Genomic DNA, 16,326 nt, shown 5'->3' with positions numbered 1-16,326 from the left:
AACATCTACTTTTGACCAGCTCCATTCTGCATCCCTACATCTCTAGCCCATCCCACTTACATGAAAAGAGGTGAAGTAACCTTCCCAGGGTCACACTGCCAGTAGGGGTCCAAAGGCCTGCGGCTTAGTCAGCTGGAGAAGGGTAGCATCCCCAGAGCCTACTGCGTACTGGGCCTGGTTCTCTGCCATCGTGTCATCTTCAGATGCCCTGCGACAGGTGGTGGTGTCAGCATTTGACAGGTGAGGAGCTAGCCTTGGAGAGGTAAAAATCCCAGACGATAAAGTCACAGCCAGTGTGGGGTCCTCCCACCTAGGCTGCATCATTGTCACAGTAGCCACCATCTGGTCTTGGTCTCTCTGCTTCTCCCTGAAGCCCTCACAGTCTCTTCTCAGCTCAGCAGGCAGAGTGATCTGTTCAGACCCAGGTCAGATCATGACCCACCCTGCCCCCCGCCCTGCCGCACCCCACCCTTCCCTCCCCCGCCCTGCCCCTGTGGCTCCCAGCTCACCTTGAATAATGAAAGCCCAGGCCAGGCACCATGGCTCACGCCTGCAATCCCAGCACTTTGGGAGGCTGAGGCGGATGGATCATGAGGTCAGGAGTTCAAGATCAGACTGGCCAAGATGGTGAAACCCCATCTCTACTAAGAATACAAAAGTTAGCCGGTGGCAGGTGCCTATAATCCTAGCTCCTCAGGAGGCTGAGGCAGGGAATTGCTTGAACCCAGGAGGTGGAGGTTGCAGTGAGCCAAGATCGCACCCTGTACTCCAGCCTAGGCAACAGAGTGAGACTCCTTCTCGGAAAAAAAAAAAAAAAAGCCCAGACACTGGTCTGGGGAGAGGGGGGCTCTGAGGCCTGATCTGAGCCTGTCTTCTCTCCTGACCCTCTCATCTCCTGACACTCCCTCCCCCTGCTCTCTGCTCCAGCCAGTCTCACTGAGGCCCTTGCACTGACTGTTCCCTCTCTCCTGAAGCGCTTCCTGGGGGCTGGCTCTTCAGCAACCTGGGGATCTCTTCTGACCCTCTCCCTCCCCCATCACCAAACTCTGGATGCCTGCTGTGCCTCCCTCCCTTCCTCTCCTTTACAGTCACTGCTTCACCCTCCCTTCTTGGTATTAACACAGGACAGTCTAGGAACCTGGAGGTGTAGGTGTGAAGTGACCTTGGGCGGGTTAGGTGAGTTAATGAGTTGCCAGTGTGACCAGGAGGCACCATTTTACTGGGCAGACACTGAGACCTTTGCTGCCTTTCTGTCCCATCCACTCATCTGTGTCCTAACTGGAAGCCCGCAGGAGGGGCCATGACTTGCTCAAGGTCACCAGCATCATGGAAGAGGCTGAGTCAGGGGTGCAGAGGGAGACAGACTCCTGACCAAGCCATGTTACTGTCCTCTTCCAAGCCAAAGTGGCCTCGCTGTGAATGGGGGCTCCCCATTTCGTGCCCACCGGCAGGGTGCCTGACCATGGAGCCACGTGAGGGCCAGCTCCCCTACTCTGCAGCCCCCAGGGGGCACCAGTTTGCTTGCTGATTTCTTTCCTCCTGGGCCCAACCGTCCAGTTTCTTCACCTCCTATTCAGACCTCATCTTGTGCTGGCCACCAGAGTCTCAGATGACGGATCCTCAGAGCTCAGACCTCTCCCGTGCTTTCCTTGGGCCCCTCCCGGGCTTCTGTTACCTGCTGGGTGGGCTTGGTGACCCCCGCCCCTGGAGCTCTCCCCTTAAATCAGCCCATCTCAGTCAGAAATCCCTATGCTACCCCCTCAGTGGCTCATCGTTGCTCACTGGGATCTTTCTTTCTCTAACTGAAACATTAAAATCTGGTTCTCGTCTTTCCCCTGCATAACCTCTGTGAAAAATGTCAGACACCTTAGCCCCAGCAGGTTTCCTGCCTGCATTTCCTCTCTGGCCTCTCTCTCTCAGGGACGCAGATTCCATCCCTCTATTCACATGAGCATCCAGAGCCTACCCTGTCCTAGCCCCTGGGGATAGAACAGTGCTCAAAACAAAGTCCCCACCCTGTGGGGGCTTGAGTTCTAGTTGGGGGAGACAGACAGACAAGAGACAAGATAAATCACGCATATAGTATGATAGTTGGCTGTAAGCACTATGGAGAAACATTGGGAAAGGAATACAGGGAACCCCTGGGGAGGCGATTCTGCAGTTTTATAGCAGAATCAGGGAAGACCTTACTGTGAAGGCAACATTTGGGCAAAGGCCTGAAGGAGGTAAGGGAGGGAGCCATGCAGCTACAGGAAGGACAGCACTCCAGGCAGAAGGAACAGCAGGTGCGGAGGTCCTGGGGTGCACGCGTGTTCCGGGAACAGCATGGGGCCAGGGTGGTGGAGTGGGTGAGTGAGAGGGGGCGTGGCGGGAGGCAAGCTCAGAGGATTGCTATGCAGGCAGCGTGGGCCAATTATCCAGAGCCTTTTGGGTCATCTTAAAGCATTTGGTTTTTACTCTGATGAGATGGGAAGCCATTACAGGGCTCTGTGCAGAAGAGGTACATGTTCTGACCCAGTATTGGGGTTGCAAAGAGACTTCAGTGGTCAAGGATGGAAGTAGAGACCAGTTAGGGAGAGAAAGAGATGATGGAGGCTCAGACCTGGTGACGAGCAGTCGTGGGGGGTGAGAAGTGATTGGATTTTTACATGTTGGAGGTAGAGCCCACAGGATGTGGGTGTGAGGGAGGAGGTGGGGTAGGTGGCATGGATCACTAACTGGAAAGATGAGGTTGTGGGAGGGGCAGATCTGGGGAGGAAGACACAATGCAGGCAGCCTGTGCACAGCACTTAGAGCTTTCTCGCCAGCCATGTGTTGGTGGGTAAGTGCCTCAGTGCCTTTGCACATGCTGGCCTCTGTGCCTGGACGGCTTCTCCTGCCGCATCAGAACTCCATCTGCCTTCTCAAGGGTCCCTTCTGTGAATCTGTCCCTTCACCCCTCATTCCCATCTGTTCCTCTTTCTGCTTTGTGCACATTCGGAACCTCGCACGCATCACAGAGCCATTACCATATTGTGCCCCAGAAGGTGCCCCAGAAGTTAGGACTGAGCGCCATCCATCCCTTAAGCCCTGTGTTTGCGAGTTCCTAACCCTTCAGTGTCCCCCACACAGTAGGGACTCAACCAGAGACTGCCTGGGGACCTGGGTGGACTCCTTAGCTCTACTGTCTGTTCCCACGTTCTGCCACGTTGGGTTGCTTGCCTTGCCTGCATGAGCCTCGGCGTCTATCTGTCAAATGGGCGTTCTCTTTCCCTCCCTGCCTCGGAGTGTCTCCCTTGAGAGCCTGCTCGCAAGAAGGATCCCGAAAGCAAGGGTTAGCGCGCCCTCTGCTGGACAACGAAAGACTCCGCCTGCTCTGCTCCCCCGTCCTCCAAGTCGCCCGGGGGAGGTGAAGTAAGGCGGGGCGCGGAGCGGGGGACGGCACTGCAGGAAAGGAGGGTGAGCTGCTGCACCCGAACATTTCCAGCGTACCCTACACACATGTCCTTACTTAATCCCTAGCCTGACTCTGGAAGAGCTTAGGTGAGACCCATTTTCCTGAGTGACTACTTGCTTCCTACTTGTTACTGAATTTCTTACTCGTTGTTATCTTTTTTTTTTTTTTAAGAGGAGAAGCGACTCAGAGAACAGGGGCAAAGAAGGCTGGGCAGTGTAGAGAAAGAAAAGGCGCGAGAGGAGGAGAGTGCCCGGGTGACCGCGAGGCCTCTGAAGAATGGCTGAAGACCAGATCCATCTACATGGGGCTGGGAGGGAAGGTCGCGTCATCGCCCAGCCGCCGACTCAGCTGAGGGAGACCTTAGCCAGCCCCTGCCACTCCGCGGGCTCGGTTTCTTCGCCTGTGAAACGGGGGCGATGACTCCCCTCCCCGCCGCGACTGCTCATCTCCAGGTCCGAGCCCAGCTGCCGCCGCCGGGGTAAGGGCCTTGCCCAGCGCCGGGCGGCGCACGAGGCCCTGCGGGACCGCGGCTGCGGAGACCGTTCCCGCCGCGCGCCTGGGCTCCAGGGCCAGGGGCCCGAGGTCCCTCTGGGCCTCCGTCTCCTTTCCAAGGAGGGGCATCCCTTCTCTGAGCCTGTAGTAGATGATGATAATAATGTTTCCCTGGAGGATCCTGCTTTGTTAATAGTCACAGATTACAAAGCACTTGCCTTTTCCCAGCCGCCTTATGTCCCTTCCCTGTACAAAATCTGGGAGGTGGCCTAATATCTATCCCGATCTGCAGTTGACAAAACTCAAGCCCGGAGCAGAGTCACCTGCCTGAGCTCACCCTGAGAACCAGACCTGGACATGACCTGATAACTCAGCCCTTTCCTGCCCCTCAGCCATCGCTCAGCCAGGGCCCCCGAGCTCCCTCCAGGACCTCCTCTGCCAACTGTCAAGTGCACCTGGACTCTGAGTGCTGGCGATGGTGGGTGTGGGGAAGGAGAAACCCCTGTTGGAAAAAGGGGCTGTGGGAGGGACGACCTGTTAGAGGGGCAGCTGTGAGCACAGGTGTGGGGTTAGGGAACAAGGGCAGCCCTGCTGCTGGGAGGGGAGAAGGTGATGACCGCCAACAGGAAATCCCCAAGCCCAGCAAGTCAGGAAGCCCAGCCAAAGCCTTTTATCCTGCATCGGCGACTTAACCCCATGTAAACGCCAAGTGAACGTCCTCTTGAAGAGACCGATGGTCCTCTCCTCATTTTCCTGTAATCCTGTAAAGGAATCTGATTTCTTCCATCAGCCTGTCCCCAGGACTAAAACGCCTCATTAGTATTGTTCTTAGGAAGGCATCTTCCTAGATCAGGCTGCAAGGAAATGGAGGAAGTGGCTATCTGTCACTCACACCCTGGAGGGGCACTAATTCCCAGAGCCTGTTGTGAGTTTGGGGGTGGGTGGGGAGCAGCTCATTGAAAGCAGAGCTGGGTGGTGCATAGCGTGTGAATGTGAAGGGGATGGAGGAACCCAAGGAGGCCAGGCCTGGAGACAGCACCAATCCTGGGAGGTACCATTAGTATTCCCATTTTACAGAGGAGGAAACCGAGGTAAGGCAGGTAACCTGATCATGACCACACTGCCCCACAGCAGAGGAGCCAGAATCCAAACCCAGGCAGCCTGCCTTGCCACCAGAGCTGCACTCTTCACCCTCAAGCTGCAGTTAAGCAGTATCACGCTGTGGCTAGGCCCACGGCCTCTGGGTTCACATCCCATTAGCTCTGCCATCTCTGGCTGTGTGACCTTGGGCAAGTTACTTCTCTGTGTCCCAGGGTCCTCTGTAAAGTGGGGATAGTAGTAGCTGCCTCATGGGGTTCCCTTCAATGAGTTAATAGCTGTAACATGTTTAGAATGGTGCTATGCACAGAGTCACCAGCCAGTAAATATGGGCCATTATTCCTGAACCCTGGATAGGCACATGTCCTTGAAGAGTGTAGAATTCTTCAGGATTCTGAAATGCCAGCCTGTGGGATCCAGGAATCTTCCAACAGCATTCTAACGGCTCTCGGCTGCAGAACTATATCCTGTTTCCCAGAGCTGGAAGGTATGAGGCTGCCTGTCCACCCAGCTCAGCCCCACAGTAGGCAAATGAGGTGATGTAAAAGCCTTGGCTGGGGCCCAGCCCCCATAACTTCCCACTCTCCCTCCCCTGCGTGCTCCCTCACTCAGATTCAAACACACACACTCCAGGCTAGCCAGGCCCAGAGGGAAGGTGAGAGGGCGAGGAGTAAAGGTGGCTGGGTTGGTATGTGGGTCTGTTGAAGCGAGCCGCCTCCAGCCCTGTTGAACTGGTGGGCCCAAGGACTGGAGCTGGATCGAAAGGGATCTTGCTCTCCCTTGAAGCCTCGAGTTGCAGCGGTTTCAGTGTCTTCTCTCCCTGTGTGAGCCTGTCTGGGTGTTTAGGCTGAACTTCAGCCTCCTCCTCCTCCAGGGGTGTGCAGGCCAGGGCCTGGCCAGGCAGCATGGCTGATGAGAAGACCTTCCGGATCGGCTTCATTGTGCTGGGGCTTTTCCTGCTGGCCCTCGGTACATTCCTCATGAGCCATGATCGGCCCCAGGTCTACGGCACCTTTTATGCCATGGGCAGCATCATGGTGATTGGGGGCATCATCTGGAGCATGTGCCAGTGCTACCCCAAGGTAGGTGGTAGTGGGGCTGGGTGGGGCCAGGTCAGCTGGGGCCAGGAGGGCTGAACACTGTGCCTCTATGCCATGCTTCACCCCCTAACCTTTGTCTTTTCATTCTTCTCATTTTGACTCATTCTTCTCTCTGCTCTCCTGAGCATCCATCCCATCCATCCATCCATCCATCCATCCCTCCCTCCCTCCCTCCCTCTTTCCCTCCCTCCCTCCCTCCCTTAGCCTAAGGGTTGGTCAGAATGTCCCTGGATTTGGAGCCCTGAACCAGAAGCTATGGTGTAGACACAGTAAACACAGCACACCATTCACGTGCTTGAAACAAAAGCTAATGAGTGCTGACCCCCTGCCAGGCACTCCTGCATTCAGGGTGCAGTTCAGCCCTCATCCTAAGCCTTTTGGTGCCTTCTGTAGTTCCACCTTCTGAGCCCTTCTGAGGTCCAGAAGGAGAGGCTGCACAGCTAACGAGCAAGGTTTGGAGCTCAGATGCATGTGACTTACACGTCACCCTTCACCTTGGGTCTTCTACCTCTGGGTCCCAGAGCGGCTGAGAGCTCCAGGGCAGGTCAGGTCTAACCTTGGTGCCATGCACTGGGCAGTATCCTTTAGAGTCTTCATGCATTCCCAGCCTTATGTGTAATTTAGTGATGGGAAGAGCACTGGTTTGGGAGTCCTAGGTTCTAGTTCAAGTCCTGTTCCAAACTCTCTATGACCTTTGTCTTTCTGAGCCTCATTTTCATCTGAAATTGGGACCCCCGCCCCTCTTTTGCACAGAGCTTCACGGGGTCATTATAAAGATCAGAGAAGAGGTGAGATATAGGAATATTTTGTAAACTGTAAGGTGTTATATACAGATGAAGGGCTACCACTGTGACCGATATTGATCCGCCCAACAGCTCTGTGGAATGGAAATGCCAGGAGTTGTGGATCTTCAATGCCTAGAGAGGCTGAGTGACTTCCAAGGTCACACAGCTGGTCAGGTACAGACCCAGGGAGAAAAGATGGGAAATACGGACTCTAACTGGGGCTCTGTCTCTAACAGCCTGGGAGACTTTGCTCAAGCCCCTTTCCTTTCTGCGCCTCAGTTTCCTCATTTGTACACTGTGTGAGTTAGGAGGAGGGGGTCGGGAAGGGGGTATATCTGGGGGCCCTGCTGGACCTAATAGTTAGGGATCCAGGTCCAGGCAACCCTCAGCAACCCCTACACCTCCTCTCCTCCCACCTGGGTGGCTGTGCTCAGGGTTTCAGGGAAGGAGGGGGATGGCTCCCCAGGGACCTGGGCAGGCTCTCCCCAGCCCTGCCCCCTCCACGGGCCAGCCCTGGGCTGTCGTTCTGTTCAGAGCTGGAGCGGTCTGGGCTGGTTTGTAGTCATTTAGCAGGCAGTTTACAGTCAACTTGCCTCTGTCTGTGCAATTCCCTGAGCAGAGGTCACTGGGAGAAGTCCTTGGGCCCAAAGCCACCCATGTCACCACTGCCATCATAATCCTCCCAGTGAGGAGGCTGGACCCTGGGGGACAGCAGAGGAAAGGCAGGGGTGTGGAGGGAGCATCCTTCCTGTCCCCCTCTTAAACAGAGCTGGCTCTGGGGCGGTGGGCAGGCTGATGGGAGTGACAGTAGAGGGGAGAGGAGGGGAGGAGGGAATATTGCTGGTATTAATGAGTAACTGTTGATAGATTCATGGGTTCACGTGCTGTGGAGGCAGCGTGGTGGGCTGGAAATGGCACATGTTGTGGTGACCTCCAGGCCCAGATTCAAATCCCTGCTCCTTCATGTCCCACTTCTGTGACCTTGGCAGAAGGAGTCCCTCCCCACTAGCTCTGAGCCTTGTATGGCCAATTGGGAGAACAGTGGGATCCTGTGTGTGTATGTGTGTGTGTGTGTGTGTGTGTTGGGGGAGACCTGGCATCACTCCTGACATGGAACATATGTAAAGGCATTGTTCTCAGGATTGAGGATTGGTATTTGTTGCACTGGGCAGGCCTCTGCAGGAGTGCAGGTGTGTGTGAGTGTGTGTTTCAGAGATGCAGGCTGGTAGAACCAGCACAAATTGACTCCAATAAGGGAAGGGAGGAAAGCACCTTATAAACCAGGGAGACACTCTAGAGGCAAAGCTCCCTGGATCCTGTGTGGTCTCATTGGTGCCTGGGTCAACACTGCCTGCAGTGCTCTTGTCTGTCCTCCCCTCAGCCTCCTCCCACTGGCTCTCTGTGCCAGACCCATGGAAAGTTTGGATAAATGGGGAGATATAAGTACAAGGGAATAGAATTAGCTAATTAGGATACAGGGGTGAGGGGTAGCCAATACCAACATGCATTAAGCTGTCCATGTCTTTTAGGGGCTAGAGGTCTAGTGGGAGAGACTATTTGCCTCCTGATGGGGAGGAAATAGGCTTCACAGGGAAGGTGAGCTGGGCTTTGTAGATGCGATAAGAGTTCACCAGGCAGAGAAGATGGGGAAAGACATTCCAGGCAGAAGAGCAGCATGATCAAAGCAATGTGGTGAAAGAATAAGACAAGTGAGCCATTGTGGCTATAGGAGGCAGAGGGGAGGAAGGAAAAAGTGGGGAGGGAGTGGGGCTCAGCTCTTCAGGGCCTGGGATGCCATGCCAAGGAATTTGGAGCTTGTCCTTTAGTTAATGGGACGTGACCAGCTTTGCAGTTTGAGAAAGACATCCAGAAGAAGGAAGGCCTGGGGGCAGCCATACCAGTGCAGAGGCTTCTTTTCTGGTCTTGGTGAGAGCTGACAGTCGTCTGGAATAATGGAGAATTTAAACCCAAAGCTGTAGGAACTAAGGTGACATTTACAGTTCACTACACTTAGAATACCCGCTGTGGCTAGGCATGGCACCAGCACTTCCACCCAGGTTATCTTATTGAATTTCTAAAGTAGACCTGGTCAGATTTGGTGGTCAGCTAGGCCTCAGGCATGAGAGAGGAGAGGGGATCAGGGCAAATCAGGGCAGTTGGAGGTGCTGAACCCATTAGTGAAGATGCGGGGGAAGGGCTGTGAGCAGGGAAAGGAGTGGCAGAGAGAGCAGGGCCTCTGCCCACGCATTCACCCTTCCTCACTCCTGCCTGCTGTGCTGTAGCCCAGGACCAGGTTCCTGACTGGTAGCCTCCCTTCCTCCAGAGATTGCTCAGTTTTCTGTCTATACACAAACCTGACAGTGTACTCTCCTGCTGCGAGTCCTTCAGGACTCCCCATTGCTCCTGGAGAAAGGCTAAGCTTCTTAGTTTGGTGTTCTGATGGTCTCCATGGTCTGATATCCCCTCCCCAGCTTCAACTCTGCCTGTCTCTCCTCATTAAAAAACTTGTATTTTAAGATGCTCCATCCTCTCCTTCTCTAAGCTTTTCCTAGGGGTGGTGATGATGATATGATGGTGATAATGAGAGTGTGGTGGGGATGGTGAGGGTGAGAATGGTGATGGTGATAATGATGATGATGATGTTAGTGATGGTGCTGGTAAGAATGATTATGGGAAAGATGGTGATTATGAGATGGTGTTGGTGAGGATGGTGATGGTGAGAATGGTGACGATGATGATGATGATAATGATAGTGATGGTGAGGATGGTGATGGTCAAAATGTTGATGCTGAGAATGGTAATGGTGATAGTGGTGATGATGACAAGTAGCTGGGATGACGGGCGCACACCACCACACCTGGCTAAGTTTGTTATTTAATTTATTTTTTTAGAGACAGGGTCTTGCTTCATTGCCCAGGCTCTCTGTTTTATTTCTAGACATCTAGAGGAAGCGCACTCCTCATAGGAGTACAAAGGCCCCCTCCATCCGTCATTCCCTTCTCCCCATCAGAATGGAGCTTTCCTAGTGCAGACAAGTGTCTTCTACTCACTTCGATCTATGGGAAGGGGAATAGGGAAGTGCTATTTATGAATCTGGTATAATACAGTGGGGTCTCAACAAATATTTGTCGGAAAAATTTTCAACTGAGGAGAGCAAGACTCAGAGAAATCAGACAACTGAATCATCAATAGCATCAAGTTATGATTTACTGCTTAGTTACTATGTGCTGGGGACCATGCTGAGGGATTCCCTACATATGATCTCATGAAATTTTCACAGCAACCTCAGGAGGTCAGCATAACTAGCCCCATTTTAAAAACTTCTGATAAAATACGTGTAACATAAAACTTAGTGTCTTAAACATGTTTAAGTGTACAGTACAGCTACGTACATTCACATTGTCGTCCAACCTATTTCCAGAATGCTTTTCATCTTGTAAAGCTAAAACTCTATACCCATTAAATAACAATTCCCCATTACCCCACTCTCTAGCCCCTGGCAACCATCATTCTTCTTTCTGGCTCTATGGATTTGACTATTCCAGGTGCCTCAAGAAAGTAGAATCATACAGTATTTGTCTTTCTGCTCAGCATAATGTCTCGAGGTTCAGTGATGTTGTAACGTGTCAGAAGTTCCATCCTTAAGGCTGAATAGTATTTCATTGTATGGATTGACTATATTTTGTTTATCTATTCATTAATCGGTGGATACTTAGGTTGCATCTACCTCTTGGCTCTTGTGAATAGTGCTGCTCTGAACATGGCTGTGCAAGTATCTCTTTGAGGGTAGCCCATTATACAGAGGAGCACAGAGAGACTGGGAAGAGAGATGACCTGCCTAGGGCCCACAGTGAGGACCTGGCAGAGGAGGGATCCTCAACTCCTCTCCCAGAGCCCACAGGCACAGCTCCTCTCCCTCACCCACTGCCTCCTGCATGATCTGCCTCCCACTGAACCACACAGTGCCAATCTAGGGCTGGACTTGCAGAGACCTCTTGATTCCTGAAAGTTCAGAGACAGGGGCTGGCAGGCATAACTTCTCTGTCACCCACTGCAGCCCATGTGGCAAAAAACACATGACAATGACTTGCTTTCCACTCATTCACCAAATATGGATGAAGCACCTACTGTGTGCCAGGCGTGTGCTGGGCACTGGACAAAGACCCCTGGGAAATGACAAGATGTGAGCTCCTCAATGACAGGGTTCTCTTTCACTCTCTGCCACTCCTAGTGCCTGTGACAGTGCCTGCACACAACATGTACTCAATAAATGTTTGTTGAATGAATGAAGAACCAGGGAGGGAGGAGGAGCACACAGGTCCATCCTCCCACTGGTGTTGTGCCCCAAGTAGGCCCCTCTCCTGTCAAGCAGGGAGGCCTCCGTGTTGCAGCCCATCTCCCAGAGTGCATGGAGAGGTTTGCCGATTCCCTGACGGGACAGTAGCCTCCCACCCTGGCCAACCTTACAGAGGCTGTCTCTCCTTTGCTTGCAGATCACCTTCGTCCCTGCTGACTCTGACTTCCAAGGCATCCTCTCCCCAAAGGCCATGGGCCTGCTGGAGAATGGGCTTGCTGCCGAGATGAAGAGGTAGGTGCCAGGCCCTCTGGGGAGGGGAGCAGTAAGCCCCATAGGCCAGTCTCCCCTGACTGAGGAGACTGAGAGAGAGGGCAGGAAGGCTGTTTGCCTTCTCACTTACGGAGAATGTATTACTAGAAATTATGGACTGTTTTCAACTCTCAATTCTGTGAGTCAGGCATTATTTTTCCCATTGTACAGATGAGGAGACTGAGGCCCAGGGACTTTGTCTTGTCAGGGACAAGACGGAGCATTATGGTGAATTCAAGATCTCCATGAAGCAAATCATATAGTGAAATAAATGTACTGTGAGAAACAGTGAAATAGAGTCACAGGAGTAACTGCTTCTACTAGTGACAAACAAGAGGCATGGTGATGGCCAAGGCACAGCCTCAGGGCTCTGCTGCCTACTCGCTGCATGACTTCTGGCAAGCTACTGACCTCTCTTTGCCTCGTCTGTAAAATGGGGATACTAATAGTACCTATCTCCTAGGGCTTTAGGGAGGGTTAAGTGAGATGATATATGTAGAGTGCTAAGAACAGAACCTGACACACACTAGGTCTTCTATGAGTATGAGTGTTTGTCATCATTAGTGCCTTCTGTGTGCCAGAAACTGAGTTAGGCACTGTGCACCCATCATCTCCATCAGTCCTCATAGAAACCCTGTGAGGTGGGAGTGTTAGGCCCTTTATACAGATGGGAAGATTGAGGCTCAGAGAAGTGTAGTCACAAGCCCCAAACCTCATGGAGAGTTAGTGATGGAAGCGGGGACTGCTCGCAACAGTGATGGAAGCTGGGCCTGCACTCAGCAGTGGTGGAGGTGGGGCCTGAATTCAGGCCTGATCTGGCCACAAACTGCTTCCCTCCCTGAAGGTTTTGAGCCCTGGCTCCCAAGGCATAGCCAAGAATGCTCCAGCCCTGGAGAGGCAGTGGGACCAGCAGCCCCGTGGGGTGTGACTCTGTGCTCAGGAGGCCGGGCTTCAAGCCCAGGGTCTGTTGGCTGGGTCAGGGGTGATCTCTGCTTTGCTTGGGGAAGGGGTTGATGATGGCATTTTCTGCCCCTGGCACACAAGGTGAATAATGGTCTCAGTGGGAATGAAGAGGATAGACCCCGTGGGTATGGAGGCCAGCCCAAGCTCCGTCGCAGGGCCGGTTACTTGGGGTGGGCTCCTGTGATACAGCAGGGGCTCTGGCCACCCTGAGTTCTGAGCTATTCCCAGTCACTTCCCGGCTGCATGACCCTAGGCAAGGGGCCTAGTCTCTGAACCTCACTTTCCAGAGGGACTGTAGCACAGTCATAGAGAACATGATGTCTGGAGCTCCAGTGCCATCACCTAGGGTCCGTGTCGCCTGGGTACAATGAGAGACTCTGTGCCTTGGTTTCCTCATAGTATCTCTTGTAATTATGGTAAGGGCTAGATGAGCCAACTAACAGAGCCTGGCGGGAAAGAGCGCCGCATTGCTGTAGACTGCCATTGCTGGGTGTGTCCTCATCTGTAAACCTAGAATGAGAATTTCTGCCTCAAGGCATTGTTGAGAATAATGTTTGGAATCATGGGTTGATAAGCATTCAGCCTTTACCCACCATCTGGGACCTAGCAAACTCAGTGTTAACTGGTTTTCATTTTGCAGTTGCATCCTGTGGTTAACTTTGGAGGCATCAGATGAAAAGAACACTGGATAGAGAGTCAGACTTGGGGTCAGGCCAGAGCTTTGTCACTTAATTTACTCACCTGGCTGGGTCTCAGCCTCCTCATCCGTGAAACAGGCGCAATAACATCCCCCAAAGGCTTCTTGTGAGATGAGGGAAGACCACATACCCAAAGCAAACAGGGCCAGGGAGAACACTGATGTTTGCTGAGTGACTCCTTGCCGCCTGCCTATTCTCTCTCCCACTCCAGCCCCAGTCCCCAGCCGTCCTATGTAAGGCTGTGGGAGGAAGCCGCCTATGACCAGAGCCTGCCTGACTTCAGCCACATCCAGATGAAAGTCATGAGCTACAGTGAGGACCCCCGCCCCTTGCTGGCCCCTGACACGGGGCAACCGAAGCTGGGAACCAGTGATGGAGGAGAAGGTGGCCCTGACGACGTTCAGGCCTGGGTGGAGGTCGCCGTGGTCATCCCCAGGGGCTCAGACGAGAGTGAAGGGGAAAGACAGCTAACTCAGAACTGGCCTGGGTGAGTGCTCAGAGGGCAGGAGCGGGCCTTCTGCCCAGTTCAAGGGTTAAAAAGGAGAGGAGTAGGGGACCACCGAGGGGTGGGTGGGGACACTGGGAGGAAGGAGAGGGCAGTGGAGGGTGTGGGACACCCTGAGATGTGGAAGGTGTGGCAGACAAATGAGTATGGACTTGGGAGTCAGGCCTCGGTTCAAATCCCAGCTCCTGTGCTGTGTAGCTGTGGTAGGTTCCTTACTTTCCCTAGCCTCAGTTTCCCCACACAGGAATGATTATTCCTACTACCCAGGAATGTTGAGGGTTGGGACAGTGCATTTAAGTGCCTGGCATACAGTAGGCCCTTGCCGTCTCTGAATGCTTGTGTCTGTTTGCTTGTCGTGAGTAGCAGGGGGCCAGGAGTCAGAGGACCCGAGTTCACATTTGGGTCTGCCGCTGAACTGCTCTGTTACCTTGGGCAAGGCACTGCCCACTCCACTCCCATCCCTGTCTGTTTGTGAACTGAGCTCCTTGTTCATCTGTGTATTTATTCATTCCATCCACATGACTGAGCACCAACTTCATTGGAATCTACCCCTGAGGAGCTCTGAGTCCAATGGGGGAGGCAAAGACACAGGGGGACACCCCAGTGTAACTGGGTCTATGACAACAGAGAGCCCTGAATCATTGGAGAAGTAGATGAGTGACCTGGTTCAGACAATAACATAATAATAGCCCTATTTCTTGAGCACTTTCTATGTGCCAGGCACCGTGCAAAGTGCCTTGCACATATTATCTGCTGTAAACCTGACAAAGAACTACAGGAGTGAATTCTGTTATTGGGAGGAAACTGAGGCCCGGGAAGGTGGATTAACCTACCCTAGGTTTTGTAGCTCGTGGCTGGAATGTGGACCCAGGCATTCTGACTCAGAGATACCCTTGCCCTTGTGGTCTTTGCCCCTGCAGCCCTCCAGCCTGTCCCCAGGGCTCTGCCCCCTTGGCTTCCTTCCAAGATGACCTGGACATGGGCTCCAGTGAAGGCAGCAGCCCCAACGCATCTCAACATGACGGGGAGGAAGCTCGTTTCCCACGACAGAAACCTCGGGGCTGCAGGTACCTGCTGGACCGCTTCCAAGACTTTGCCCTGATCGATGCCCCAACATTGGAGGATGAGCCCCAAGAGGGGCAGCAGTGGGAAACAGCCCTGCCCAACAACTGGCAGTGGTACCCAAGGACAAAGGTGGAGGAGAAGGAGGCTTCAGACACAGGTGGGGGAGAACCTGAGAAGGAAGAGGAAGACCTGTACTATGGGCTGCCAGACGGCCCCGGGGACCCCCTCCCGGACAAGGAACTGGGTTTTGAGCCTGACACCCAGGGCTGAAGTGGTTGTGCTCTGTAGCTTCTAGTCTAGAACTGCTGCTAACCCCTGTGTGACATCACAGGGCCTCAGTTTCCCTATCTGCAAAATGGGATGATATGGAGGTTCAATGAGATGGTGGCATTTTGAGAATGGTAAAGAAATGCACAGGGAGGGGATGGTGACTATCAATGGACCATTGTTTTTCCAATAGTTAGTTGTCTTCCACCAACCTTTGAAGGCAAAATATGATTTGTTGAGGTTTGCAGCAGCTGAAGCCCTCAAAAACATTTTCCACCTCCCCCCAAAGCTGGCCTCTGACAGGGTCCTTCCTTGGTGCTCCCCCTGAGCCCCTGATCCTTTGTGAAGGCCTCTCAGGGTTCCCATTCCTATCGTGTCTTGTAGTCCACCTGGTCAGTGGCGTGATCCGTCTTTACGCAGAGGGAGCCTTGTCTCCTCCTGGGTCACATTCCTCCTGCAGCTCCTACTGCTCCTTTGCCAGGACCCAAAACCTTCCATGACTGACCCCTGCTGACCTCATTCTCTCTGCTCCTCCGATTCCAAGCCTGGCCCCCCTGCCCATCTTGAGGCTCACACTCTTGCCTAAGCTGTTCTCCACCAGGAAGCCCTTGGCTCCCTTTTCAGCTTAGCAAATTCATGCTCATCCTTCAAACTCCTGCGCAGATGACCCCCCTTGGAAAGGTTTTCCTGATGTCACTGCCTCCTGGAACCAGGCAGACTTGCTTCTCTGCACTGCCTTTGGGACCTGTACATTTATCAATATGACATGGCTGCCTGCCTCCCTTTCAAGGGCAACATCTTGACTTTACTCACCTTGGGATCTCCTGTGCCCAGATGGGCCTTTGGCCTGGCCCAGAATCAGTGGTCATTGAGGGTGTACAGAACTCACCAGGACCCAGGAACCTGTTGTAGATAAAATCACTCTCCCCCACGTTCCCAACTTTTAGACTCACAGCCCTCTTACTCTCTGGCATTCAAACTTTTAGATAGCCTGTATGAATTCACAAAGCAGGCAAAAAACCCCCAGAGGAACAGCACCCCCACCCCTGCCTGTGGAATACATTTGCTTTGACTTGGAATTGTAGGTGAAATTCAGCTTCCTGGCCCACTTCAGTTTGAAACAGTTGGCTGGCCAGGTGCAGTGGCTCATGCCTGTAATCTGAGCACTTTGGGAGGCTGAGGTGGATGGATCACTTGAGGCCAGGAGTTGGAGACCAGCCTGGGCAACATAGGGAAACCCTATCTCTACTAAAAATACAAAAATTAGCTGGGCGTGGTGGTGTGCTCCTGTAGTCTCAGCTACTTGGGAGG

The 16,326-nt window shown here is 53.2% G+C and overlaps 1 protein-coding gene across 1 annotated transcript; it reads left to right on the top strand.

The window, feature by feature from the left end:
• Positions 1–4,298: 4,298 nt before the first annotated feature.
• BSND (barttin CLCNK type accessory beta subunit) lies at positions 4,299–15,182 on the top strand. The gene is made up of 5 exons (XM_010372682.2): positions 4,299–4,406; positions 5,901–6,108; positions 11,405–11,499; positions 13,390–13,665; positions 14,604–15,182. The coding sequence occupies exons 2-5, from the start codon at positions 5,932–5,934 to the stop codon at positions 15,016–15,018; spliced, it is 963 nt and encodes a 320-aa protein (XP_010370984.1). The 5' UTR covers positions 4,299–4,406; positions 5,901–5,931; the 3' UTR covers positions 15,019–15,182.
• The last annotated feature ends 1,144 nt before the right edge of the window (positions 15,183–16,326 follow it).

Source organism: Rhinopithecus roxellana, chromosome 12 (assembly GCF_007565055.1).
Source record: "Rhinopithecus roxellana isolate Shanxi Qingling chromosome 12, ASM756505v1, whole genome shotgun sequence".
Taxonomy (NCBI): domain Eukaryota; kingdom Metazoa; phylum Chordata; class Mammalia; order Primates; family Cercopithecidae; genus Rhinopithecus; species Rhinopithecus roxellana.
The sequence above is the reverse complement of the archived record's forward strand: the minus strand, read 5'-3'. Positions and strand labels throughout refer to the sequence as shown.

Bases quoted from the DNA above. Each gene is read 5' to 3' on its own strand.
- BSND (XM_010372682.2), top strand. From the start codon at position 5,932: ATGGCTGATGAGAAGACCTTCCGGATCGGCTTCATTGTGCTGGGGCTT. The intron at 6,109-11,404 runs GTAGGTGGTAGT...CTTTGCTTGCAG, and splicing joins TGTGCCAGTGCTACCCCAAG to ATCACCTTCGTCCCTGCTGA. The intron at 13,666-14,603 runs GTGAGTGCTCAG...TTGCCCCTGCAG, and splicing joins CTAACTCAGAACTGGCCTGG to CCCTCCAGCCTGTCCCCAGG.